The sequence below is a fragment of the Lissotriton helveticus genome, chromosome 7 (assembly GCF_964261635.1).
Source record: "Lissotriton helveticus chromosome 7, aLisHel1.1, whole genome shotgun sequence".
Classification (NCBI taxonomy): domain Eukaryota; kingdom Metazoa; phylum Chordata; class Amphibia; order Caudata; family Salamandridae; genus Lissotriton; species Lissotriton helveticus.
The window spans coordinates 1,499,779,614-1,499,805,701 of record NC_136068.1 but is presented as its reverse complement, the minus strand read 5'-3'; the positions used below and the strand labels follow the sequence as shown (position 1 = coordinate 1,499,805,701).

Sequence of the window (26,088 nt, the reverse complement as noted above, 5' to 3'; positions counted from 1 at the left end):
ACGTCAGAAAGGCCTTGAACTGGGTGTATGGACTATAATCATGTGATTACCTAGATGCAGGTCCCACAGGTTATTCCTGCCATGGTCTACCCATGTTTTGGTATATCGGCGCCAGGACACCTCTTTAGTTATTAGAGTGCTTGTTAAAAGTATAACATGTAACATTGGCTAATGACAGGAAAACGCCCCTGGTTTCCCTACTATGAAAGAGTTAAAGGAAGTGATTTTCCCGTCCAATGAGGGCACAATCAAGAGCAAATGGATAATGGCAGTCTTCCCCCCCTATAACTAAAAGCATTTGTAATACGCGTTTTAGTGAAGTGCTCCTGTAACCCTGACTTGGAGTGCTTGAGAGTTAGTTGCGGGTATCTGCGAGGGTTTTTATAATTGTAATAGATATGGCAGTTCGCTATTACCTTGTGCCGTTGAGCTGTTTGTTGAACCGTTCTTACAGTGCGTAGGAGAAGGGAAAGCTTTGGTAACAGCCCAACAAGGGATCCAAAGGGCTCCTGCAGGTACCACTAAAGGTGGGCGAGCCACTGAAAGCTCGAGCCTGAAACCCAGCCCTTGTCCTGCTCCGGGTCGCGTTGGAACCTCAAGCCCATAACGAGTCGAGCTTTCATGCGGCTTCTGCCTACACCTTCACTGTTCTCACTCACAAAGAATTAAAAACGAAGCATTAGCATTTGAGGTAAAAATTAGACCAAATACCATTCAGTGGCTGGTCTGTATCAAGGAAACCGGAAAACCGGAAACCGGAAAACCTGGATGAATCGTGCCTTCCCTGCAAGCAAATGGTGTGATTTTAGGCAACTATTTTATTTTACTGATCTTCCTTATTCTTCACCATCACATATGAAAGCTCCTCCAAATGCGTGACTTCAGTAAACCAGCTGTACAAAAACTCTGTTGTGTTTGATTTAATAGACTATTATCTGTAAGAATCTGGGCCACATACAGGGTTCACATGACACAGGTCTTGCTTCTTAGTTCACTTCTGGCACTGTCGCCAGGGTGGGGCAGGAGCAGGAATTGTTCTAAGTTTCAAGTTTAAAAAATATTAATGTCAAAGCTTCCACATGTTAAAAGAGTGCTCTTTTTTGAATTTTGAAGAGGCTTTATCAATGTTTGTCTGAGATCACTGGCGGATCTAGAGGCCTATCAGCTGGCCCAGCAGGTCCGTGCATGCACGCATGTGGCCGGTCATTTGCTTGACCCCTTATTCTCAAATCTAAGCTCCCGAACTGTTTTTCCACCGACCCCACAGGCTTGGACTGACCATTTCTTGGTCACATTCTCGCTGCGAATGCTAGGAAAAATTGATCAGATTCGCCCTACTCCTATCCTGAAATGCCCCTGGCATAAATTAGACCCTGGTCTCTTTTCAGCTTGGTTGGCTGATCACAGGCTCCTATTACCACCGGACGTGGAGGCTGCAAACTCTTGTTTTGATGAGTGGATAACGTCCGGTTTGGAGAGTTGCATCCCGGCGAAACTGGGGGGGGGGAGATGCGCAGGCCATCCAACCCCTGGTTTAGTGACTCTCTAATCACAGCCAAAAAGGGCTGCAAGCAGCTGGAATGTGCTTGGAGACGTTCCTATGATGAGGTTGCTAAAAAGGAATATCATGTAGCCATCAAACAGTATCACAAGCTCATTCGAAGAGCTTGAGCGGAGTTTGTGGCCGATAAGATTCTGGCTAGTTCTAACTCTGCTAAGACTATCTTTTCCTTGCTGAAGGGGATAAAGAGCAGCGGTACTACGGGGTCCTCATCGATCTCTTCAACTCAGCAGTGTAACGAGCTGGCCAGGTATTTTGTTAACAAGGTCGAAAAGATTTATCTTGAGCTACCTACCCTGGTCTTGTCAGCTGAGGTGGCGGTTCCGGGGGTTCTGTGCCCTCCCTCCGTTGATATATCTGGAGTTCGAGGCCCTCTGCTCAAAGATAAAATCGGGCTCGCCAGCTGACCCTCTGACACCGGCCCATTTTCATCAGTTTCCCTCTTTGCTCTCCCCGCTGAACATTGACCTTGTCAATCTTTCTTTGGAGACTGCTGCTGTTCCTGAGGCGTGGAAACACGCGAAAGTCATCCCGCTGCTTAAAAAACCCTCCTTGGATCCTAAGGAGCAAGGCAACTATTGCCCTATTTCCCTACTGCCTTTTTTGGCGAAGTTGACTGAATCCCACGTGAACGCCATCCTTACTAAGTTTGTTGAGCAGAACGCCATCTTGGATCCATCACAGCATGGCTTCCGTGCTTGCCACAGCACTGAGTCTGCTTTGTTGGTAGTCACGGAAGCCATTCGGGCGAAGCTGGATGTCTGTGACTCAGCGGCCTTGGTCCTTTTGGATTTAAGCGCCGCTTTCGATACCGTCTCCCATGCAATACTCCTTAGGCGCCTTTAGGATATCGGCATTAGAGATTTGGCGCTGAAATGGTTTCAGTCATTTTTGGAGGGGAGGTCTTTCCAAGTTTTGGTACCTCCTTTCCATTCTCTGTAGTTTGCTTGGAACTTGGGGGTACCGCAGGGCTCAGTGCTGAGTCCCTTATTGTTTAATATCTGTCCAGCCCTTGGTGGCGATAGCCAAAGAGAGGGGTCTGTCATTGGTGTCTTATGCTGATGACACCCAACTGGTGATCACTTTCTCCCAAAAATGCTGCACTAACCTGGACAAGTTTAAAGAAGATCTCTCAGCGATTGTGGACTAGATGGTGCTTAACTGCTTGCAGCTGAACGCTAGTAAGTCCGAGATCCTATTGTTAGGGAGGGACCAGGGTCTGTGGTCGGAGCATTGTTGTCCTGACTGGCTTCAACCTGCCCCCATGCCCAAGGCGACAGTCAAAAACTTGGGTGTGTGGTTTGATAGTGGCTTGACATTTGATTCCCAATCAAAGGTAGTTGCCGGTGCGTGTTTTGGGCTCCTGCAAGGCTTGAAGTCGTTGCTGGGTTTCTTTCCTCCAAAGGTACGCCAAACCATCATCCAGGCTGTTATCTTATCCAGACTGGATTATGGCAATTGCCTATATTTGGGAGCCAATAAGGCCATTGTCAAGCGTTTACAGAGTACAGAATGCAGCAGCTCGCATCCTGGTGGCTCTCCCGAAAGCCTGCTCAGTTTCACATGTGCTCCTCAAACTCCATTGGCTGCCAGTTGAGAAGCATATTCAATTCAAGTCGCTGTGTGTGTCGCACAGGATTTTGACGTCACAAGCGCCTCCTGGGTTGGATAATTTGCTGGGGTTCTATGTGCCACGGGGTCATTTAAGATCTGCGGATTCTGCGCTGGTATGCACTCCTCGTGTTCTGAAAGCCAGAACGGGTGGCCGTTCGTTTCGCAGCTTTGCTGCGCGACTCTGGAATTCGCTCCCGGTGTCCATCCATGTCATTCAGGCAATAAAGCAATAAAGACCTGGCTTTTCTCTGTGTAATCGTTAGCCTATCTGGTCCTTGATTTGGAGTCTGTGGTTCCGCTGGGACGCCTCATCGCTGGGGCAGCTACGCGCATTACAAATCCGACAAATAAACCTTTTCCGGGCTCTAAGTGCCAAGCGAAAACCCTGGCTCGGATATCTCGAACTTTTTGGCACCCCCACGTGTACACCTGCCCCCACTTGTACATGTCTGCAGCTGCCCGTCACTGGCTACGTGCGCTGGTCAGGTAGCCCTAAAACCGATGTATTACAGTGCAGATATTTCCTTTTCGCAATACTGTAAATTTGAGTGTATATGTCGCATGTTACCAAACTTAGCAGCTTTACAACCATTCCCAAAGGAATGGTTACAGCTACAAAGGTGTTTTTTCAACAAAACAAAAGAGCAAATGAAACCGCTCCCTGAAGCTGTCCTGACAACCCCCCTCCACCCGGAAAAGGCTTTTGATGCGCACTGTGCGTTGATATTTCGTGTGTAGTAGGCACTCGTACCCTCATATTTCTTACAATGTGTCCATTTTAGTAGATTGGCACTTGACGTGGGACCCCTGGCACTTGAGGGAAAATCCAACTGAAGCAACAAATTGTTTGGGGGGGTCGGGGTTTACTGGATCTATGCGCAATTACAGAAAACAGCTTAAGCTTTTCTTGAAGATTTTTCCAGTCTTAAATTTCCTACTCATTGCTGACAACGAGTAGGTAATTATCTAAAATAACACGGGCAGGTTTCTCCTGTGGATCGTCTTCCAGTGCTTAGCGTTGTGTGTCTGGTATACAGCGTCTGATACGATAGTGCAGCTAGTCGCTTTATTCTCTTGTGTGGGCATACCGAGCATCAGCTGGCGGGTGTGTACATTTGGTATAAGAGAAAGGATTGTTTGCCTCGCGGGGCACCATACTTTGGTTTCTGCTCAAAGGCTACCTGCCCAGTGATTGGTTGCCCCCGTGGCTTTCAGCCAAATGACCTTTGAATGAGGCAGGGCTCTGAAAAGACTAAGCTTAACAGCAGATCCTCTTTAGATGCTCGTACCTGGGGTTCTTTTAAGGAGTAGAACTCCCTCCAGAATTAAGTTAAAGCCATTTGCTTTGCTATACAATACCATTAGCAAAGCAAATGGCTTTAACTTAATGAAAGGCGAGACCTCTTGCATTTCCAATGTTTGTTTTTCTCTGTAGTTATGTATTATACAGTGAGGTCTGGAGGTAAGAGGTGGGCATGGACAACCCTATGAGTAGAGGCGGGTTGAACTGTTTCAAATGCAGCAATCAGCCTTTGGTCTCCTAATGCCTGCCTTCCACATGTAAGGCTACCAGAAGATTCCATGATATCAAGGATGCAGTGCTACACTCGTGGATTTAGTGCAACATGCCCAGGCATTTTGGGAGTTTCAGTCCAGGCGAATCAAGCTGGAAGCCATTTAACTTACATCAAGGATGTGTATAATTCAAAACAAAAGAGCACTGTGTGGCGAGGCACAGGTCAGCCAGTCCACTGAGGTGGATGCATTAGAGTTTTCCCGCTCAATAGAGATGGCTCAATTTCAAAGAACAAAAGTAACACAGAACAAATATATACAGGTGTAAAGGCAGATCTGGAAACTAACTGTTTGTAAACTTTAACATCTGATTTGTTATGTATATTGTCATGGGCGAACACGGATCCACGCCATAGGCCTGTCTCTTAAATTGCTAACTTGTTGGACTTTGAGGGATTCCCAAAGCGTTACCCACGTAGTGGTGAAGGGCTACTACCTTTGCCAGCAGTTAAGCATCACAAGTTCAGTGGTGGCGGCGGCATACCGTGCAGTGACCAGTAGAAGTTAACAGGCCCTTTATATCTGTTTCACTGGAGTGATGCCTGCAAGCTTACTCATCTAAAGTTTGGTTGCTGACTGCTGAACTCAACCTTGGCCTACTTAAGGTTAATATAGTGCTGTGCGTATGTATGTGTTGGGTGTATGGTGCCTGTAAATAGTACAATACATGAAAGATTCTGGGTTCCATTTTTGGAGATCCAGGACTGACTAGAGGTAGAGGAATCCTCCCAGAGACACATGCGGATTGCTACGTTCTAGTGTAATGGGTGGGACACACTTGAGGAAGGGAGAGCCAGTCTCTTCGGTATACTTCAAAGGGTGCTCTTTGATTAAGAGAGAGGTCGCTGAAAAAGGGCCTGGTCACATCTCGGGAAGGAGATGGGCTGATAAATGAAATCATAAAGAATATGGCTGGAGCGCTGGATTAAACTTTTGATGCACCTATTGCTGTGGTTGACATCCATGTATGAACCTCTAGTCACTACCATGACCTGTACCGTGACAGACTGCTTTCTGGAAGATGGGCATGGCAGAGGAGTGTGCACTTCCAAAGGAAATAGACCCCAACGCAAACTTCGGACTCACCCTAACATTGGGTGTCTTGAAAAGGACTATAATAAGGAGAGCTAAAGGCCCCCAAAACTGTCAACGGTCTAGCAGCTTGAAGGGCTGTGCGAGAAGCAGAAGTTCTGCAAGATGTCTGCATGTGACTAGGACTGGAAGCCATTAACTGCCACTCTCCCAGCTGGGAGAGGGGACATCTCCCAGGAACATCCAAGAACACCTGCCCGTGGTCCATCAGTGCATGTATGCTTGCCAAGACCAGTGAGCTTTGTGAGGAAGCGGAGGGCGCTGGAGGCAGAGAGGTCTAGTAGGGGATCCTAATGAGTGAATCTCTGTGGACACAGTATCTTGCATACCTTTATCTCCAAAGGTTTCTTATTGCGCTAGCTGTGGGTTACTCGTGCTCAGGACCTGTTTGAAAAACATGCAAACAGTGTTCCTTTTCAGAAGCATAAGGAATCTGCAGAAGCATACGTTACTTCTTACTTATACTTTTCAAAACAGATCTTTGCAAGGTCGTGTTCTTGCAGCCACAGTTATGACATGCATTGGCAAAGTGGAAAGGTTTCCTTCTGTGTCCTGCTAGTTTGGACGGTGTCAAACACATTAAGCCTCTAAGAACGGCAGTATGATTAAACAGCATAATGTTGGCATTACCATTCGAACGTTTATATTTGGTATAAATACAGCTCTAGAGCTTGCCTCAATGAAATTCCTATGCTGTCAAAGTCTACAAGTGTATATAATGGACAGTCCGTACGAAGTTAATTAACCCAACAAGCATTGGCGATGCCAATAGGTCTGGTTTGTAAATAAGTGCCTCCTCCGTCAGTGCTGGCTTATGTTATGTTATGTTATGTTATGTTATAGATATTTGTTGTGCGCACAGCTGCTCCAGCGAAGGGGCGTCCTGGCGCAGTGACAAGGTAGGACACAACATAACAGGAACTAGAAGGGAAGCCACTAGGAAGAACAGGCTAAAACAAGAAAGTTTTTATGGCTTTCCGAAAAAGCATAAGGTCCTCCAGCAGGCGGATTTCAACCGGAAGGGAATTCCAGATGGTCGCAGCTTTAACACTGAAAGAGCGTCCACCCGCCCGGCAGAGCCTGAATCTAGGGACCACAGCAAGAGCCTGGCCTTGAGAACGGAGGCTACGTGTAGGTACGTAGAAAGACGAGAAGCTGGACATAATTTGGGGGCCTATACCTTTCAAAATTTTAAAAGTCAAGCAGAGGACCTTAAAATGAATTCGCTTCCTTACTGGGAGCCAATGCAAGGAGCGGAGGACATTTGACACCGGACAGAATCTGGGCAGGCCCACAATCGCTCTAGCTGCAGCATTTTGTACCCGTTGTAAGCGGGTAATTTTATGCATTCAATAGCTTACTATACATACACTCTGTCACTCTTCTTCGCACTCGTGCGTCAATATATCAACCCATTGACTCATTTTTATGTTCATCCACTTGTACAACGACAGTAAACTCGCACAACATATGCAAGATAATAAGAAGTGAAAAAGAAAGCATGTTGCTGCCTAAGCATGGCGGGCGTATGCGTACAATAACAAATCAAATTAAATGTCTTGCAGTGGTCCTGTATATGGTGTTTAATTGTGTTGAAGTTCCAGAATAGGCATTTGTTTAGAACGAATATGTTCACCATCTTGGAATGGTGAAACTATGGACAATGCCAATTTATGACTGTGGCCTGGTCTAGAGGCTGTGGCCTCGTGTGGTGTGGCACTTTGAAGAATAAATGAATGGGAAGAAAGCAGGCTGTTGTCACTGTCTGGGGAGCTAGTGTATGCGCTAATATAATTGAAAATAAAAAGATGAGAATGAAAAATAAGAGGAAAAAATGGAAACCTAAAGGACTGGTCTGTCAGCCCTGCCACTGAAGCACGCTCCTTTTCTGTTGTATGTGAATGTGATCAGAAAAAATGCTCCACTTGTGATTCAATAGAGCCAGTTTCTGCTGTGGTTGGCCCATTGTCCCATGTTGAATGTTGTAATCTCTCTTACGCCGAGGGGCTTATTTACTTTAATATGTGTTTCATAATACATAAATTAGAGTTATTGCCTTTGTTGTAAACGTTATAAGAACAGATCAGAACTATGCCATGTGGCAACTTTTCCCACTGAACCAATCCGGCGTGTAGCCTTTATCATTGGCTTTTCATCATAAGCAACTGATACCTCCTGTATAGAACATAAGCTTCCTCATAAGGCAACCATTAAGTGCACAATATGCCCATTTGTAAGGTTATTGACATTACAGTTTTTAAAACCTTTTGAAATCCCCATACGAGGCTATAGTAAGAATCATGTTCATGTTAGTGAAATTTATAAAGTGCAGCTGTTACCCGGAGGTGTTCTGGCGCTAGTCATCTCCTGTGGCCAAAGGAAAGAAAATGCATTGGGCAAAATGCCAGGTCTTTAGGCTCTTCCTAAAAGCTAAGAGGTTTGTGATACATCTTAACTGGAACGGCAGGTTGTTCCAGGCTTTGGACGCACTGTAGGTAAAACTTCTACCTCCCATCGAACTTTTTTTATGCGTGGCACTGAGATCAGCCTAGCCCCTAATGAACGAAGAGGTCTGTTCGGTGTGTACCAGTGTAAATACTGCTTTAGATAGTCCGGTCCTGAACCATGCAGCACCTTAAAAACTAGACAAAGGGCTTTGAAGCGAACTTGGTTCCTTACCGGTAGCCAGTGCAATTTGTTTATTTCCTTGGTAATGGGCGCAAACCGAGGTGTGCCCGAGAGTAGTCTAGCTGCTGCATTCTGCAGTGTCTTAAGTTCATTCAGAAGCCTTTGTTGAGCATTGAGGTACAAACTATTACAGTAGTCCAATCTCTCATCACATTGCAAATCTTCTATCCCCATGCTTTATTTGAGAAGTTCATCAGTACAAAAACTCTTGCCTACTATGGTAATCTGTGATATATCATTTAACAGAATACCTGCCTACAGGCTTAGAGAACGATATGATGACCATAACCATTAAAAGCCTGTTGCCTTTAACACATGCATTTCACAACAAGTAGGTCAGACCTACTGGCTTTCCCATAGATTTTCATAATTTTCATAATAAAAAGATAAATCCAAGGAACCTGACGTTTCCCATTAACACAAGTCCTATGGCCTTTATCATTAGCTTGACAACCTAGCTAACTGACTTACTGAAGTGCGCATAAGCTAGTAACTATCATGCATACAGTTATGAAATTACAAATATGTACAACATTGCATTTGGGAAACCAATATACATACTCTCTCAAAACGACCTAACCAGGATTGCCACACTGAAAATTTTCTACCGCCCACAGTTTGTCACAGGAGGATGGCGTACTCGAAAACACCTGTCTAATGTGGTAATACTTGAGAGTTCATGTAACAAAATACACCTATCTACAGCATAAAAACAATCCAACATTAAAGGTGCATTGGCTTTAATAGATATTTTTCACAATAAATAAGCCAAGCCTACTGCCTTTTTCATAACTTTTATATAATAAAGAGTTCAGACCTATGGCTTCGACCATAACTTACACTGGTGAATAAATAAGGCCTGCAAGCTCCCTTTGTCTTTTACTCCCCATCATAACCAACTGAGGCTTGTTGGATTGAGTGTAAGCTTTACAACATAGCAGCCGTCAGGCATAGAAGTGTAAACAGCATTACATTTGGCAATGTAAACTACGAGAGAGCCTAACAAGATTTATCACAGGGTAAATCTCCTATCTTCACAGTTTGTTAGAGGGGTTAGCCAACACTACAACCCTTGCCTGCTCTGGTAAGCTGTGAGAGTCCTTGTAAAAAAAATACCTCTGCTGGTTTTAATAGAGTGCTAGTAATCTATCCTTAAATGCCTATTGACATACCCTTTCATAGCATCTGTCAGGCCTAGTGACTTTACCGTAATTTTTCATTATAAATAAATGCAGCCTATATCCTTCTTCATTGGCTTGTCGCCATAAGCCACAAAGTCCTTCCCTATAGAGCATCAGCTTGCACACATGGCAACCAGATAAGAACAAACATTATAATTATATAGAAGTTGTCTGATAGCATCACAGTGGCATTTCGGTGACCTTCAAGCGCAAGCTCCATCCATCAGTGGCGTGTTTGACCGGAATGTCAAACACAGTAGCTTTGCTTGATAAACAGCCTAACTCAATAAACAAACAAATACAGCTTATCGGAGGGTACGAACTGTTTCTGTGGAAGCACACCGTTTTTGACAAATCAAATGCTGTACTTATTTGAACCAACATCTGTGTGGGGCCCAGTCCATTTCTGTACTGTACTACTCCTGAAAGCTCTTTTTGATCACATTAGGTCTCAACAACGACTCTTATCAAGCGTTACCCAAAAACTGCTCCCATCGCATGAAGTGATTCTCACAAAAGTACTAAGAAGCAACTAGGTTATCGGGTGTAAGTTATAAAAACACGCTTTTGGGGGCTACTCTAACATTCAAGTTGACAAACAGTAGGGAAAGTGTGTTTTTTTTTCAAGTGACAGACCAGGATGAGGACAGCACGTTTTGTTGGGGCAGGAAGTACTGCAGTTTGTTGATGTCCCTGACAACCTCATGCAAAGCATCCTCGGTGTCGTTACAGGGGGCTGAGAACACCTCCAGCAGCCAGAAAAAGGCTTGATGACATGGGATGAATGGGCTATATTTTCGGGTATCTGGAACACGCAGAATCTTTGGAATACATCGTTTGTCAGCCCGATCCCTCTTACAGAAGGGGTCTCGAAACCGAAGTTACCCACTCAGGGTGCAAATGGAAAAATTACTGCTGCTGGGTTCTATGGCAGTGCTAGAAATGTTGGAAGATATCGTGAGCTTCCTTAAAGAATTTTCTAAACCATGCAGCAGTTATGTAAAAAGTGTATTTTTTGGCCCTGCTTTAAAATAAAAAAAAATTAAGCACACTAGAGACGTATTACTTGCTTTCTTTGTGCAAAGCATGGCCTGTATTAAATAGTTTCAAAGCCTGATAATAATTTCCATTCAACCCTCCCTCAATGTCCTCAGTCTGTACCAGTCATGGGAGTGTATTTAACAATCCGGGGTGTTCTGGGGACCTGGTTATTTTCATCTTCCAGTTAGATATGTCTACCTATGCTTAGCGGCAGGAAACTTCCTGGGTAGCCGCGCAGTCTATAAGTGGAAATGATAATAATAATAATCTTAGTTTGCAGAATTGTGGGTTTATGGATAAATGGTCCATATTTAAATCCTTTGTAAAAGGGCCCTGGACTGGAATACGGTATCCCTGAGGACAAGAAGCCTTTTGGTAACTTTCTGCCTCTAGTTATGTGATTGTGGAGGCGTACTCCAGTTGTCCTATGGCCATAGGAAGAAACAGAACATGTGTGCAATCTGCCAGTCTAGGTGTTCTTGCCCGACAAGCACAGTAAAGCATATGACTGGTAAAAATAAATTGGCTTGCATAATTTCTGTTGCCACAGATTAATCCCGGTATCTCTAACGAGGCGTGGTCTGGTGTGCTCCCCATTTAGAACATTTGCTCCATGGAAGCCGTAACGACGGAAGACCTGATGCACCATGGGATACGGTTTCCGGCCGTAGCCCACGATGAGGAGAGCCTGCGCTACGTGCAGCACGACTTCCAGGTCCGGGATGATGATGTCTTCAACGTCACGTACCCCAAATCTGGTAACTTGTCTCCAGCTCTTCCTGATCATCTTAGTGTGTTTAATTTACTTGTGTTCTCTTTCACTTCACCTCATTCAGTCTCTGCGTGAATTGGATTATCTTTATGGAGAAAATGCTGCAGATGTGTTCTCTCATTTTGTATAGGACTCGACTTTTCAGTTGTTGAGAGACAAGAAAGCTTTGCTTTATCTCTTTGTGGAACATTAAAAATGCTGTTCTTCAGGAGAACTTTGTATGGAAAGTAAACACTGTTTAGAGCAGAGGTCTTCAAACTTTTGGATGCTGAGACCCCCCTGTCAACATGTTCAAGTGTAAGCACCCCCTCCTGACAAAAATTTCTAAACCTCTAGGTTATGAGGAAGGTGAGGACCAAATTATGCGACAGGTTTGACTAAATTGTGTGAGTAGAAAATGTAAATAATGTTCTGTGATGCTGCGTATTTTGGGGTAGCATTGCTTTATTATTTAGAATTTTTTAAAACACAGTAATACTGAGGAAAGATTTCACCCCATCAGTACCAGTTTATAACCAAAATACAGCAATTAACATCAGAAAGATGTCTAGTCAACCTCTGTGAAGGGCCTCCCAATCCGCAGGAATACGCGCTGCCACATTAGAAGCTCACCTGGCCATGGCCGGGAGCAGCAAGGGTCCCTTCAAACCCTGGTGGTCTTGTGCAGAATTAAGCAGTTTACCCATGCCCCTTTCCTCTCACACCCTTCCTTCCATCCCTCTCTTCTCTCCTCTCCCGACCCCGGATCCCTCTCTCACATTGCAGGCAGATGGTTATTAGCCCCAGGACACCTTTTGGTAACGGTAGCGCACTACAAATGTAAATAATAGGCAGAAGCAGGGGATCCACTAGACCCGAACTTCGGGGGGGGGGGGGGTGTTAACACTCCCAGCCAGGGCTTGTCCAAGCACTGGTCGCACACAGTGCAACAGTCTTTCCACCTTTTCCATGAATTCTCTCACTACCACTCACCAACATTACACCTCATCTCTCTATAGCACCTGTCTGACAAACATTTCTTTTTTTTATAGCGCTACTTATAGTTTACTCACACTCAGTTCTGTGATGTGCATTGACTTAGAACTGCAAATATAAATAGAAAGCACTTTTAATTGTGTTCTTGGGATGCCTCAATGATCCATGACTAATAATTAAAGAGAATAAAGACAGAAAAGTCACATAACTAATTAATACATACTTTTTTATTTATAACTCTATTTAGTGTCAAGAGCATGTCTCTGCAGGCTCTTTAAACAACACACAGCAGGCATGTTTCTTTTGGCAACCCTACTTTATATATCTTTTCATTAAATGCATTCTCACACTACAGCAGTAAGTGTAAAAATACAAATGTAAGGAATAGGCAGAGTGGGGGCCCAGGGGGTACTGGAACCATAAAAAAACTAAGCTTTGGTAATCAGTTAACCAAGGCATGTAAATATGCTAATGGTCTTTAAAGACCTGTGAAAACTCGGGCTGGAGATAAGACTTCAGACGCTTCCCAGCCGAGGCCCAAGGAGCGCAAGCTGCACTGCAGCAGCCGGGGCTGAGACACAGGATGGGGGAGGAGGGGGGCTGAAGCCCTGGAGGCCAGGGCAGAGGTGACACTGTGAAGGCGCGACCCCCTTTGCATTGCTCCACGGCCCCCCTGGGGGTTGCGCCCCAGAGTTTGAAGACCCCTGGTTTAGAGGGTGCACAATGTAAGGCGGTAAATCTGCACAATGTAGTTACCACATAACACAGGTTGAACAAGAGTGCAGTTCTCCAGTCCTTGAATCTTCTTTGACAGAGGCGTCTCATGCTCGGCAGAAAGCAGTGTTGCCAAATTGGGCTAGTTTCCGCCCAAATGGGTGCCATTTTTTCCATTTGTGCGGGGAAAACCCACATCTGGCAGGTGACTACTTTTTGGGTGGATATTAGCACATTGTGCGCAAAAATACTGGCTTGGGCGGTGCAGACGAGTCTACGCCTATCTCAGTGGCAAGGACTGTCACAGCCTTGGCGAATGAGGGCACAAAGCATGCTGATAGCTGGGTGATGAACGGACTGTGCTGATTGATTATTAATACCACCCCCACAAGTGCTGCTGAACCAGCAGCACACGAGTGTGTAAGTCAAGAACACCTGCTGCAACTCAACTTGTCTGTGCTTGCAATGCCACTGCGGCATGTGGGTTACAGGGCCTTCAATAATGTAGAGCACGAACGCGCTACCAGTGACGGCCCTGGACATAATTTTTGGCCATCCCCCCGCGCTGTTATGTAAATACTTGCAGTTCATGTAGCAGCCATTTATAGAAGATATAGGGAGATAGAAAACAAGCTAGACGAACATCTCAAATATTGACACATTTTGAAGATTTTAATTCGTATTCTCTCTCATTCCATACTTGTCTGTCTGTCTCCCCTTAATTCCTTCTCGCTGTGCTTGCCATTTATTTCTTCACTCCCTCAATTCTCCATTATCCTTTTTTAGGTCTCACCTTGGCAGCGCATGCACGCTGCCTCAGCGAGACATAAAGTAATTAGTATGTTGGGGGAAATTTCATGTTATTTGTTTCCTTGCTTGCTATTGGCTAAGTTGTGTTAGTGTTTTTGTAATGTACTTATCCGTTGGCTGTTGGTGTTTTTCTAACTTCCGTGCAGTTCCAATACAGGGGTGCCTAACTACAGTGTACTTTCACTTTGCCTGCACTTCTTTGCTATCTGATTAGCACGCTGTAGCCTGCCTTCTGCCTTTGTAATTGGAGACTTGAATGCATTGTGTTTATTTACTTTCGTTTTATTACTGTTAGAGGTTTTCTGCTGTTTGAGCACGTTGGCTCTGAACTGTAATGTCTGCCATGGCATTTTGTATGATTACTGTAGCAGGCGGACTTTTTTCAGCGTAATAAGTTTCATGTTTATTATTGACTTTGAATTGTTATGTGTTCCTCTGCATTTTGTTTGTATAAGAACGTTTTAGCAGTAGCTTTGAAGTGTTATGTGTGCGACTTTTTACAGTGCAAAATGCTGGGGCACACATAGTTCAGAGCTAGCATGCTGAAAACAGGGCAATAATAAAGATGAAACTTAGAACGCGTCATCAATATATAATTACAACATTGTAGCAGGCGGAATTTTTACGAGTTTCATGTTTATTATTGCTATGTTTTGAGCATGCTGTCTCTGAACTGTAATCTTTGGCCCAGCATTTTTTTGGTATCAGAATATTGTAGCGGAGGACTTTTTACTGCAAACACGGCAATAATAAAGATGTAACTTAGAACACGCTAAAAATTCCTCCCGCTACAGTCTTGTAATTATACAAAATGTAGGGGCAGAAATTACAGTTCATTTATTGCTCTAAATAGAGCAATAAATGATGACAACACTGTAGCGGGCGGCAATTTTTCTGCGTTATAAGTTTCATATTTATTATTGCCCTGTTTTCAGCACTGTTAGAAATGGGATCTCTGGTTGGCTGAGGCTTGCCCCACAGCCAGGCACAGACCACCACTCTAGTTAGGGCAAGGGAGTTACACTACAAGATAACCCCTGCTCACCCCCTTGGTAGCATGGCACGAGCAGTCAGGCTTATCCCAGAGGCAATGTGTAAAGCATTTGCTCACGCACACAACAGCATCCCAGGCACATATAAAAGGAACTCCACATACGGTTATATCAAAAATAGCCTTTGTATTCTCAAAACACATTAGAGTAGTAAACACATAATGTACACTGTGCCAACTTGCACAGGGCAAAATTTACAAGGGATTATGTACACCTGACAGGCCCACATGGACCACTGTCAGAACCATCACAAGGTGAACTAGGTAAAAGTAAAATAGATCATAACGCGCGCAACCACTAAACACTGGTAATCACTGTACATCTGTCTGTGACATAAACTACATTATGCACCGTATCCAACCAGTCTAAATACATTAGACTCTAACCACCTAGGTATAAATCACACTAGGGGCGTAAATCACACAGGGAAGTATAATCTCCCTAACACAAACCTAAAGTAGGCAAAACAACCTCATAGTCATAAACCATTTTTAGAGGTATCAAACAGGGTGCGCAAAACATACTATACACAATACATTTCCTTGCACCAACAGTATTCACACATAAATCACATGGAATAATCCCCCTGGCCAACTGGCCATCTTAGAAAGGGGGCTCAAGTTCCCTATGTCCCAAAGTCAGGGCTGCTGCCTAGGCAGCGAAAGTCAAGGGTGCGCCACTGCGCAAAGCATAAACGTTGCAGCTGACCACTACTTGCTGGGCAGCTGAGAACAATAACCGGGCGGCCTAAACGATGCAGCTGGAGTGAAGTGCTGCGCAGATCTGGAAGGCCTGGCACCTCTGTGCCACTTCTGTCACTCTCAGGGACTCCCACTCGAATTGCGCCTAAACTGTGCAGCTGCCCAGTACTTGCTGGGTAGCTGTAAAGTCAAATGTAAAATGAGGCAGGGGCCCTCAGTGGCCCTTAAACACTTATGTCCCACGTTGGCGCCAACTGGCTCTTCGATATAAAACATGTCCATGGAGCACTTTGGTTCCTAACCTAATTATGCGCCCATCCTAGACGAAGCACTGCACCCCAAACACTGGTGCTTTAAATAAATGGACCTCCTGGAAACCACTCAGGCTCTGGAGGTAAAGGGTCGAAAAATGGGGGAGCCACTCGGGCTCTAGAAATCAAATAAGCCCCCACGGTGGAGCCATCTAGGCTAGAACACCAAAACTGGGAACCACCCGGGCCCCTTTGGCCCGGTAACTCATGATGGCCACAAAGAGAGAGAATTTATTTTTACTCTGGGAGCGGCCCGCTCCCAGCCGGGGCCGCTCGAAATGCATCCAATGGTATCGCGCCCGTACTCGGCAGCACCGATTAGTCCCCACAGAGCCTCCCCAGCCACTTCAACTCACCGGGCTGCGGGCAGGACTTTACGGGATCAGCGCGAGGGGCTGGCACCGACAATGTGCCTCGCGCCCCCTCCGCCGAAAACAGGCTGCACTCCTTCAGCCAGGGCTCTCATAAACGGGGTCGGCACCCATATGAATTTCAAATCCCAAATGAAGATGCAGGGTGGGCACCTGCACACCATAAACAACCCAATAAGCGGGTTGGCACGCGCAAGGCACAAGAGGAGGGGGGGAAATCTCTACGAGGGGGATTCCCTCGGCAAGGGCCTCAGCGCCACGCTGCTCAGCCCTCAGGTTCCCAAGGCAACATCAAATCTTGGCAAAAGCGAGAACAAGGGCAACAAGGTCCAGGATATCCATCAGGCTTCCAGGGGCAGGGCAGGGCCCAGGGAGGCAAGCCTTCGCCTGGGCCCCAGCAGCAGCACGTCCCTGGTAGATTCAAGTTGGAGAACAAGAACATTTTCATGGGTTCACATCCCCTTATTTATACAGCTTTTTCCTATTGTGACACAGCACAGGGTTTAGGGAAAACCAGATGCAACTGGTTTGGGAGCACATGAGCACTTTGTTTTGCTCAGCTCCTCTTCTCTATTCACAGGACAGGCCAGGGACATCAGACGCACCACATGGGGTGGAGCCAGCATTGTGGAGGGGAGGCCCCGCCCTATTCAGGTCCCAGGTGCAACTCCTCCCTCCCATCTACATGCTGATCTCCCCTATTCACCACTGGGCAGACCCATCCTGGCTCCTGGAGCCAAGCACACCAGCCAGCCCCTGTCACTCACAAGCCAGATGGTCAATTCACATTCACTGCACACAGAAATGCCAACTTCTAAAAGTGGCACTTCTACACTAGACACATTAAATCTGCGCACACCGCCGCACAGCATTTAATCTCACGAGTTCGCACATACCAAACTCGCCCCTGCACTCCTCTCACATCAGGAACTACCATGGACACTCCTATCCCCCATGCATTCCTATGGGAGGGCAGGCCAATCTCGCCACACGCACTCGGAGAGCGCACACACTTTACACTGGGTCACAATGCTAAAGTGCGCAGAGACCAGAAATCACTACCACCATGTCATATTCAAAGGTAAAAAGTTCAGGGATGAACCTGCCAAAAGAGCAGAGTCCAACAAGCACGCTTGCTCTGAACTATTATGTGTGTCCCAGCATTTTTCACGGTAAAAATGTGCACTCATAACACTTCAAAACTTTGAGCATGGTAGCTTCGAACTGTTGTGTGCGACTTTTTACCATGGAAAATGCTGGGGCACTCTTAATAGTTCAGATCTAGCGTGCTGAAAACAGGGCAGTAATAAAGATGAAACTTAGAACGCGCAAAAAATTCCTCCCGCTACAGTCTTGTAATTATAAAAAATGTTGGGGCAGAAATTACAGATCACAGCCACAGTGCTCTAAATAGAACAATAAATGATGACAACACTGTAGCGTGCGGAACTTTTTCCGTGTTATAAGTTTCATCTTTATTATTGGCGTGTTTTGAGCACGCTGTCTCTGCACTGTAATGTTTGCCCCTGCATTTTTTGTTGTTGTTAGTATTACACTTTACTTACTGCTTTAAGTGAGCTGGGTCCAAGCAGGCGTTTGAATGGGTGTATTGGTCTCTCTGTTTGTTCCTTAGTTGTAGGTGACATTTTAATGGTACCTTTCTAGCATTTTATTGTTTTTTATAATTTTTGGTTTTGGGGTAATTTTATATACAGCTAAAAAAGCTTTAAAATATTGCATTGTTTTAAATAGCCATTAGTTACATTTCAGACACATAAAAGTATCGTATTTTTGGAAGGCAGTGTATGACTATAATCTGCTTGTGTGCTGTAAGAGGATTCGCAGAATTCCAGTTAGGAGGTATACTATGGTGTTTAGAAATTATTACCGTTAGCGTTTTAGTTTATGACACTTTTTTTAGGGCATCTGCCTGACACAGTGCGTGTCTACTAATTGCATAAAACTGCTCATCCTAAAGGTGGAATGCCGGGGTGAGCTTGTGCTTACTTCCATGGTTCTACAGTACACCACAGTGCACGGGTGTAACACAGTTAAAGCCCACAATGAAAGAATAACCGGCTTCATTTATCAGTTTAAAAAAACCCATAAATAAAAGACAGTGTCATTTACAAATGCCAATAGCTCAAACTTTTGCTAATGCGAGACCTATAGCACTGTAAATGCTTCTCTTGCTTTCTGTCCCCTCCTACTCCTGATTTGGTTTTCTCCCTATTAACCTTTCCATTTCCCTATACACCTAGTTTTTTTTTCTCTCGATCATTTTCCCATTTCAGTATATTTTCAGATAATCGGCTTAATATTTCTTTAATAAAAAAAGAGCAAACACATGGCTGATGAATTAAACAATTGACATTACATAAAATTGGTTCTACAATGATAGCTTTGTAGACCTGGAAGAGTAAAATGAGTGCTTGGGCATTACATAAGCATGTTTTGGAAAGGTACAAACTCTGGGCACCAGTGAAATGTCAAACTCTGCTCTTTTGACTGGTGTCATTTTAGTATGATGTTTTCACTATACATGGATCTTGTATAGCTGTAGATACACATGCTCTTCATACTCCTGCTGTTGGTCTTAGATGTTGGAATTTTTTTTTTAACCGCATGCGCGCTAGCGGTTTTCCCGCTGTGCGCTGCGTTTTTTAAAAATCCGCGTTGCATGACGAGCTCAGCTTGTCATGAGCGTACGAGCGTCGTAACTCATGACGAGCTGAGCTCGTCATGAGCGCGGAAGGGGTTAAGAAGTCTTTTCTAGTCATGAGGTATTATGACTGCTCCCTCGGTTGGCTATGTGCACGGGCACCAACTTCATTGTTAAATCGTTTTACTCTGCCACTGGCTTCAGACATCTACTGATGAGTTTCTATGGCTCAACACGTTCTGCATTTGCTAGTTTGAGCCTGCAAAGTAAACCGTAGATTTCCACCTCTGAGAGAGACACTTTCTTGGCATTGCTATTCCTTTTCCCCCTGTTTTCATTGTTGCCTCATAGTCAACATGAGGAGTCTGAGTTTCCCCATCGTCTGGCTTACGCTTCCCCTCTTTCCATCATTTCAGGTGGCATTCAGGTTAATGGAACATATGTCTTTATAAAAAAGAGCACTACGTGTGATGCATAATACTCCTGGACCGACCTGCACAGGGTGTGTAATGTGTGTCTTTCTCCTGACCAAAAAGACACAGAGTGTACCTTCTATATAGCTTTTCACTGCAAGAAAACACTCTGGCAGCGAAGTGATCGATGATTGGTGCATATCGCCATGCAGCAGCATTTCACCGTTTTCATGCCCAACATCTTTGGCAACATGGATCTCTCTCTGTTCTAAGGAAGAAGAGGGGGATGGCTTCCGCCCTTCAAATGGCTTCAAATTGCAAGCCCAGCTCCGAGGTATTTTGCTCTGGCGCATCCAAACCCAAAGAACAGAAGGAAGAAGATATCCCCTCCACCTCTACGGATCCTCAAATAAGGACCACAAGCTTCAGAAGAGGCCTAGCATGGAGGTGGAGCACACATTCCAAGGAGCGGAAATCCAGTCGAGGACCCAAGTCTGTCCATCCTCGTGGCCTTGTCTGTCTTTGGGCTCTGCCGGCACTGGTTTAAGGCATGGGACAACATTCCTGTTGACCATCAGGCACCTAAAGGCCAAAGCATTCCTTTATGGTGAAGGCTTCATTGGCACCAATGCAGCCTTTGATGCCGAAATCATCACCGACCCAAAAACAATACTCAAGCCGCCACTGGTGCCAAAGCTGCCATCGGAGCCCAGAATATCCACTGCCTCTGGCTTATTCAACTCCCAGAGACCAATCCTGGAGAAACCGCAGGAAAAGATTTATAAAAGGCAGAAAGGTACTTTCATCTATCCCCCAAATGGAAAAAAAATCACTTCCAAGTGCCTAAGGGCCCTAGACCCATTACCAGACACCCTGCCAGTCTCCTCCACAACCCAAGAGGCTCAGAGATGTGACCACCAGTACCCCTTCATAATCACTTTTGTCTATGTGACCACCTCTGTAAGATCTGCCTTCACCTCCACCATCATCACCCTATCACATTCCTCCCTAGGATATCAACAATCGTATTCAGGCAGCCCTAGTCCGTGAATCCACCATTTTATTTTAAGATTACATAAGACCTGTAGAAAAATTATAACATAGAACTTCCAGCAGACCCAGACCTTGAGTCAGTCGAATCAAGGCCTCTCCCTCAGATGACCGTTACATACCATGGGGTCATACAGAGAGCTGAACTCTACCACAAGGTAAATATGCTCACCATCTATGAGGATGAGGACTTCCTTGTGGAAACGCTCTCTGTCATAATGTTCCATGCAATTCATTCTTATGTTTAAGGGGAAGCGGAGAAATGCCACAGACACATTTAGATAGCCTGTCAGGACCCGGGGTACTTACGCCAAGAGTAGAGAACAAGTTCAAACTTTCTCCCTCAGGCCCTACATGCATCAAGAGTAACATCCCTCCAGAGGTTTTGGTGGTGCACACTGCTGGTAGATGGGCTGCTGCACAGGCCACAGGGGATGCCCCCACCTGATAAAGAAAGCAAGGGAATCTAAACTACAAGAACAAGCATTTGCAATGCAACAGGTCTCGCATTCATGCGAATTTGAGCTATCAACATTGTAAATGGCAATGCCTTTTATTTATGTTTTGGTTTTTGAAGCATAAATAAAATGCATTGTCATTTACAATGCCAGCAGCTCAAACTTGCGTAAATGCGAGACCTATTGCATTGCAAATGCTTGTTAAACATGCAAAGTATTAGTGGCAGAGAAACCAAGAACAGTCAGGAAGAGAGATACGCAAGGCACCAAGTTTTAAACCACACACACCTTAGATATTAGTTTAAAAGCTACTTTCATGATTGTTTTTTTTAAAGGACAAACCTCTACTGATGTATTTAAGCTGATGTTATTTACTTTCGGCATTGTAAGCATGTTAATTTGTTTTTGCAAATTATGTATATATTGTGTAATGTGTGTGTTCACCTATGCTTACAGGACTTCATTAAAGCCCTTAGGAAGTTGAACTGGAGTGACAATGTAATGAAACCTCCACTCTGCCCTTAAAGTCCAGCTTTGGAATACGCAGATTTCAACAGCTGGCAAAGTGCTAACTGAATAAGTTAACTCCTCCCGCCTCCAATCACAAAATATACTAACTAGAGGAACTACATCCAATAGTTAAAAAAATAAATATAGAAATCACATAAATCATCAGATCTGTCCTTCACCTGGCAATAAAGTGCATTATAAACACTCTGCACCGATTTAGGATATAGATCAAAAGAACCTGTGTTTTAAATGGGATAAAATAACAGCTGCACAATGTATTGCAAAACATTTTTGGAAGTGGGCAATGAAGTGCACAAAAAACGACCCACGTTGGATGGGGCGCTCCGCTTGGCCACACCTCTTAAAATGAGCCCTGGTTGAAAAATGTTCTGATAGTCCATGCTATATAGAGACTGCAAGTAAATGGGACAAAGCAGAACAGTGTAACTAAATATCTTGCACAGATCGCACCCTTAACCAGGAACATTAACAAGAATTATACCACATACATCCACATCCTAACACATGGCTAAAAGACATCGTCATTGACGATGCTCTTAGCTCTAGGAATGCTGAGACCTATTGGATTTGCTAATGTTTGGCTTTTTTTTAAAGAAATTTCTGCAGTGTGTATTGTGGGAAGGGCTTCAGCATCCAGCTGCCCTCCCTCTCACCTCTACGACTGAGTCGGTATAATGAAGTACCCAAAAAAACTGAACATTGTTCACCGATTAATAAACTTGCAGTTCACTGTGAGGTTTTTACTTCCTATTAAGGGCAGAAAAGTGTCTCCTTACATTACACTTTAAGAAAATACATGACACATCATTATCAGGTGAACTCGCAGCAACTGTTCCCACTACTAAGCACAGTTTTCAGAAAAACCTGCCTCGTTGTAGCCACCACATTTGAAAAAGACTGCAGGAAGGCCACAGTCCTCGAACAAACACCTTCCTTTCGGAACACCTCTCACCGTATTCTGGCTCGATACACTAACATCTAGTAAACAAACATTAAATAACAAGCTGGGAAGCCGAAGCCACCGCGCAAGGTAAAAGCTCTCTGGGCGAAGGTTAACAGCCAGCGTGAGGCTGCAAGAAAACTCTCCTGCATCGCGGCAGAGGCCGAATATGAAACGGCCCGAGAAGAGACCCAGAGACCGGGGCCGCGCTAGAGACCAGACCCCGCCGAGCACCCTGGCAAAGAAACCGGTCAGTCTGGCGGCGCGTGGGGGGGAACCATTAGTCTGCATGAACTGCCGCTTCTTTAAATATCTGCATACATCGTGTACAGTGAACAGGATGCCAAAATCAAAAGAGAACAAGCTGGCTCCCTGGAGCCAACGAGGGGGGAGTGAAAGTGAAAGCACCGATGCGCGAGCTGACCGGAGATGTGCACGCATACGGAGTGCACAGCTCCTGTCCGGCGTGCCACCTCTTGTCTCCCTTCCAGCACCAAAGCGGCAGCAATAGAGTCGCGCTAGAGAAGCAGCGCATGCTCTGCGTTCGTAGCGAGACCTAAAAAGGGTTGTGGTGGAAGCTGTCACACACTGATGGATCACTAACTTCTGTGAGCCTCCACTCACGGTACGATGGGAGGAGGTGGGCGGAGGAGGTTCTGCTTCAGCGCTGCACAGAACAGTTTACTGGGAAAGGGGAATACATTTTTGCCAAAGACAAAATAATTTCGTATGCCACCATTCATGTGCATTTAGTGCTGCCACTACAGTGGCCAGAGAGGTAAAGACCCCTATAATCCTATGTAGGCACTCATGGCTCCATATTTCTGGTATTAAGCCAGAGGTACAGTAACATCTCATTCATTGACCCTTTGTTGGCGAGCAGCTCTTTTGCCCATAAGTAGCTGAGTTGTTATTTTAGAAAAAATGATTAACAAACGCAAGGAAATAGCAAAGAGCATGGGGGTCCCTCCAAACTCCACCCACTAGGGGTTCCTTTCACAGGCAGCGGTATATGGGCACACCAAAGACTATTTCCTCAGAACAGTCCCAGTCATATCAACACCTGCAGCATTCATTCAATCATCAAGGCGGTAGGAACTACACCAACTCAACATATTGGAGTAACAACAATTGGGTCAGAGATGGTCACCTCCAAAAACGAGGCCTCTACCTCCAAGCATTGATTTGCCACAAATCCTTTACTATGGCCTTTCGGGGGATTACAGGGGTTTCTCCCACGTTAGGAAGAAATCACCACAGCCCTCTGGGTTCTAGAGCTCATTTAGCATGGGTATTATCTAGAGCTTCTCTTAATCCCACCAAGCATTCCACTTTATGTCCACACCTTAAGTGTAGAATACGTCTGCCTCCTCCATGAACATGTGCATGTGCACGTACTCAATGAGGTCATGGAGCCAATGCCCCTACGACACCAGGGCAAAGGTGCTTATTCCCTATAGTTTATAATCTCCCAAAATAAGGGCTCTCTCAGGACAGTTCTTGACCTAAGGCCCCTTAATAAATGCATCCTCTGGGAACATCTCCATACGACAAGCCTTCATGATGTTATGCCTCTGCTGCAGCAGCATGACAACATGAGACTTACCTGAATCTGAAGGACACCTTCGACATACCCCTCCATCCTGTGCATCAACGCTACCTTTAGTTCATGTTAAATGGACATCACTACCAATACAAGTTAATCCCCTTTGGTAAATCCCCTTGGGTCCGTGGTGACACCAAACACCTAGTGGCTGTGGTTTCCCACCTCAGAAGAGGGCACACATTTCCCCATATGCAGACTATTGGCTGATCAAGAGCATGGGCAGGTAGCAGTGTGAAGCCACCATCTCCTTGCCCCACAGCTTGGGGTTCACAAATGCCACAAAATCCCACCTTCAGTCCATACAAATCCATCCCTTTCTGGGCTCATTTCTCAGTATCGTCACTGGCAAGGCAAGATCAAGCCTCAAAGGGGGTTAGCTTTCCTTCAACTTCTACCTCTTGTTCAGCCAAATCACCTCTTCAATTCAGAACCGCAATGTGCTTATTGGGGCTGAAGGCTTCTTGCATTGCCATATTTCCCCATGCCATACTATGTATGTGCTCATTGCAGGAATACCTCTTGGAAGAATGGTCAGAAGCAGAGTGCCATTTACAGGATCTAGTGTTGGTAAGTGCCAGTGCTCATTGTTCTCTTCACTGGTGGTGCAACAATAACCTGTTGCAGGGCCAGCCCTTCAGCGACCGCATTCCACAAGTGATGCATTTCTAGTTGGCTGAAGAGTACATCTCCACAGCTTGACTGTTCGGGGTCTCTGGTCACCCCAGCCGCAGGGGTTCTATATCAACTACCTGGATTGTCTTTCTATCCACCTAGACATAAAAGCTTTCTTCCAGAACATTCAGGACAAGGTAGCTCTAGTAAAGGTAGAAAGTATGACCGCTGTGTATTACCTGCAGAAACAGGGTGACACTTACTTTAAGTGGTTTTCATCACTACTGTCTTTTTGCAGAGTATCTTGTGGGCGTGGACAATGACTTTCCTAACCTGCTCAGCAGGCCTCATCAAGAAGGCCACAAATGTGGACTCCACTCACAGGTTCTACTCCCATCACTGGGTATTCCTGTGGATAGACCAATTCACCACTTATGAAATCCCGAAATGGCAAAACTTTGCCTCCACTTTTCCACACCCATGGGCAGTGCTCTAAGAATGAAATGATCCGATTTCTAAATGTTTTTCCTCCTCTCCCACTCCTTCTGTACATGGTAAGGAAGCTCCAACAAACAACTCTCACCCTTATCCTAGTGGCTCCCATATGGGCCAGACATGTGGTTCTCCACTCTCCTTAATTTGTCTGCTCTCCAACAGGTTTACCTTCTAACAACGAAAAAGGACACAATCCGACTCCCCAACCCAGGCAACTCAATCAATGAATTTGGCACCAGAGGTCTTAAAGTTCAGCTATCTAAAGCTTGCACAAAGAGCATGGACATGCTTGCACAAAGAGCATGGACATGCTTAAAGAAGCCCACCGACGTACTACTAGAGCCTGCTATACTGCAAAGTGAAAATGTTCTGTCCTCTACTGCAGTTCTAAAAATCTGGACCCCCTCAAGGATGCAGTCAAAAACATTGACTGGTATTTACTTCATCTTCAGAAGTTAGGGTTAGCATATACCTCCATTTGTCTACACCTTGCAGCTATTGCCACATATATGCAGAACAGAGAACATTCTTCTCTTTTTATAATCTGAGTAATAAAACCTTCATAAAAGGTCTTATCAGAGTTATACCACCTAGAGTTCCAGCTGTCCCTCTTTCGAAACACAATGTGGTATGCACTACATTGATGGTGCCCCAACTTCAGCCACTGCACTCTGGCTCTCAGCAGTTCTTCTCCTGGGAAGTGCAGGCCCTCATTTTACAGGAACCTTTCATTCAGATCCACTCTGATAGGCTTGTCTTTAGAACTGACACTAAATACATTCCTACAATGGTTTCTCTTTTTCACCATAACTTTACAATTGAGCTACCAGTCTTTTTTTCTCACCCAGACCCCGTTTTGGAAG

General features: G+C 45.1%; 1 protein-coding gene and 1 long non-coding RNA gene across 3 annotated transcripts in view; one reads left to right on the top strand and one right to left on the bottom strand.

The window, feature by feature from the left end:
- Positions 1-26,088, bottom strand: part of LOC144770428 (uncharacterized) — a 398,083-nt gene that overhangs the window by 229,234 nt on the left and 142,761 nt on the right. The window lies entirely within an intron of this gene.
- Positions 1-26,088, top strand: part of LOC144770427 (sulfotransferase 2A1-like) — a 117,742-nt gene that overhangs the window by 11,031 nt on the left and 80,623 nt on the right. The window contains exon 2 of one of the 2 annotated variants that reach the window (XM_078654935.1): positions 11,354-11,510. In XM_078654935.1, the coding sequence (XP_078511061.1) occupies positions 11,366-11,510 (145 nt within the window). In that variant the 5' untranslated portion in view covers positions 11,354-11,365. Of the gene's footprint in view, positions 1-11,302; positions 11,511-26,088 lie in introns of both variants that reach the window. The other variant, XM_078654936.1, reaches the window with a different exon arrangement.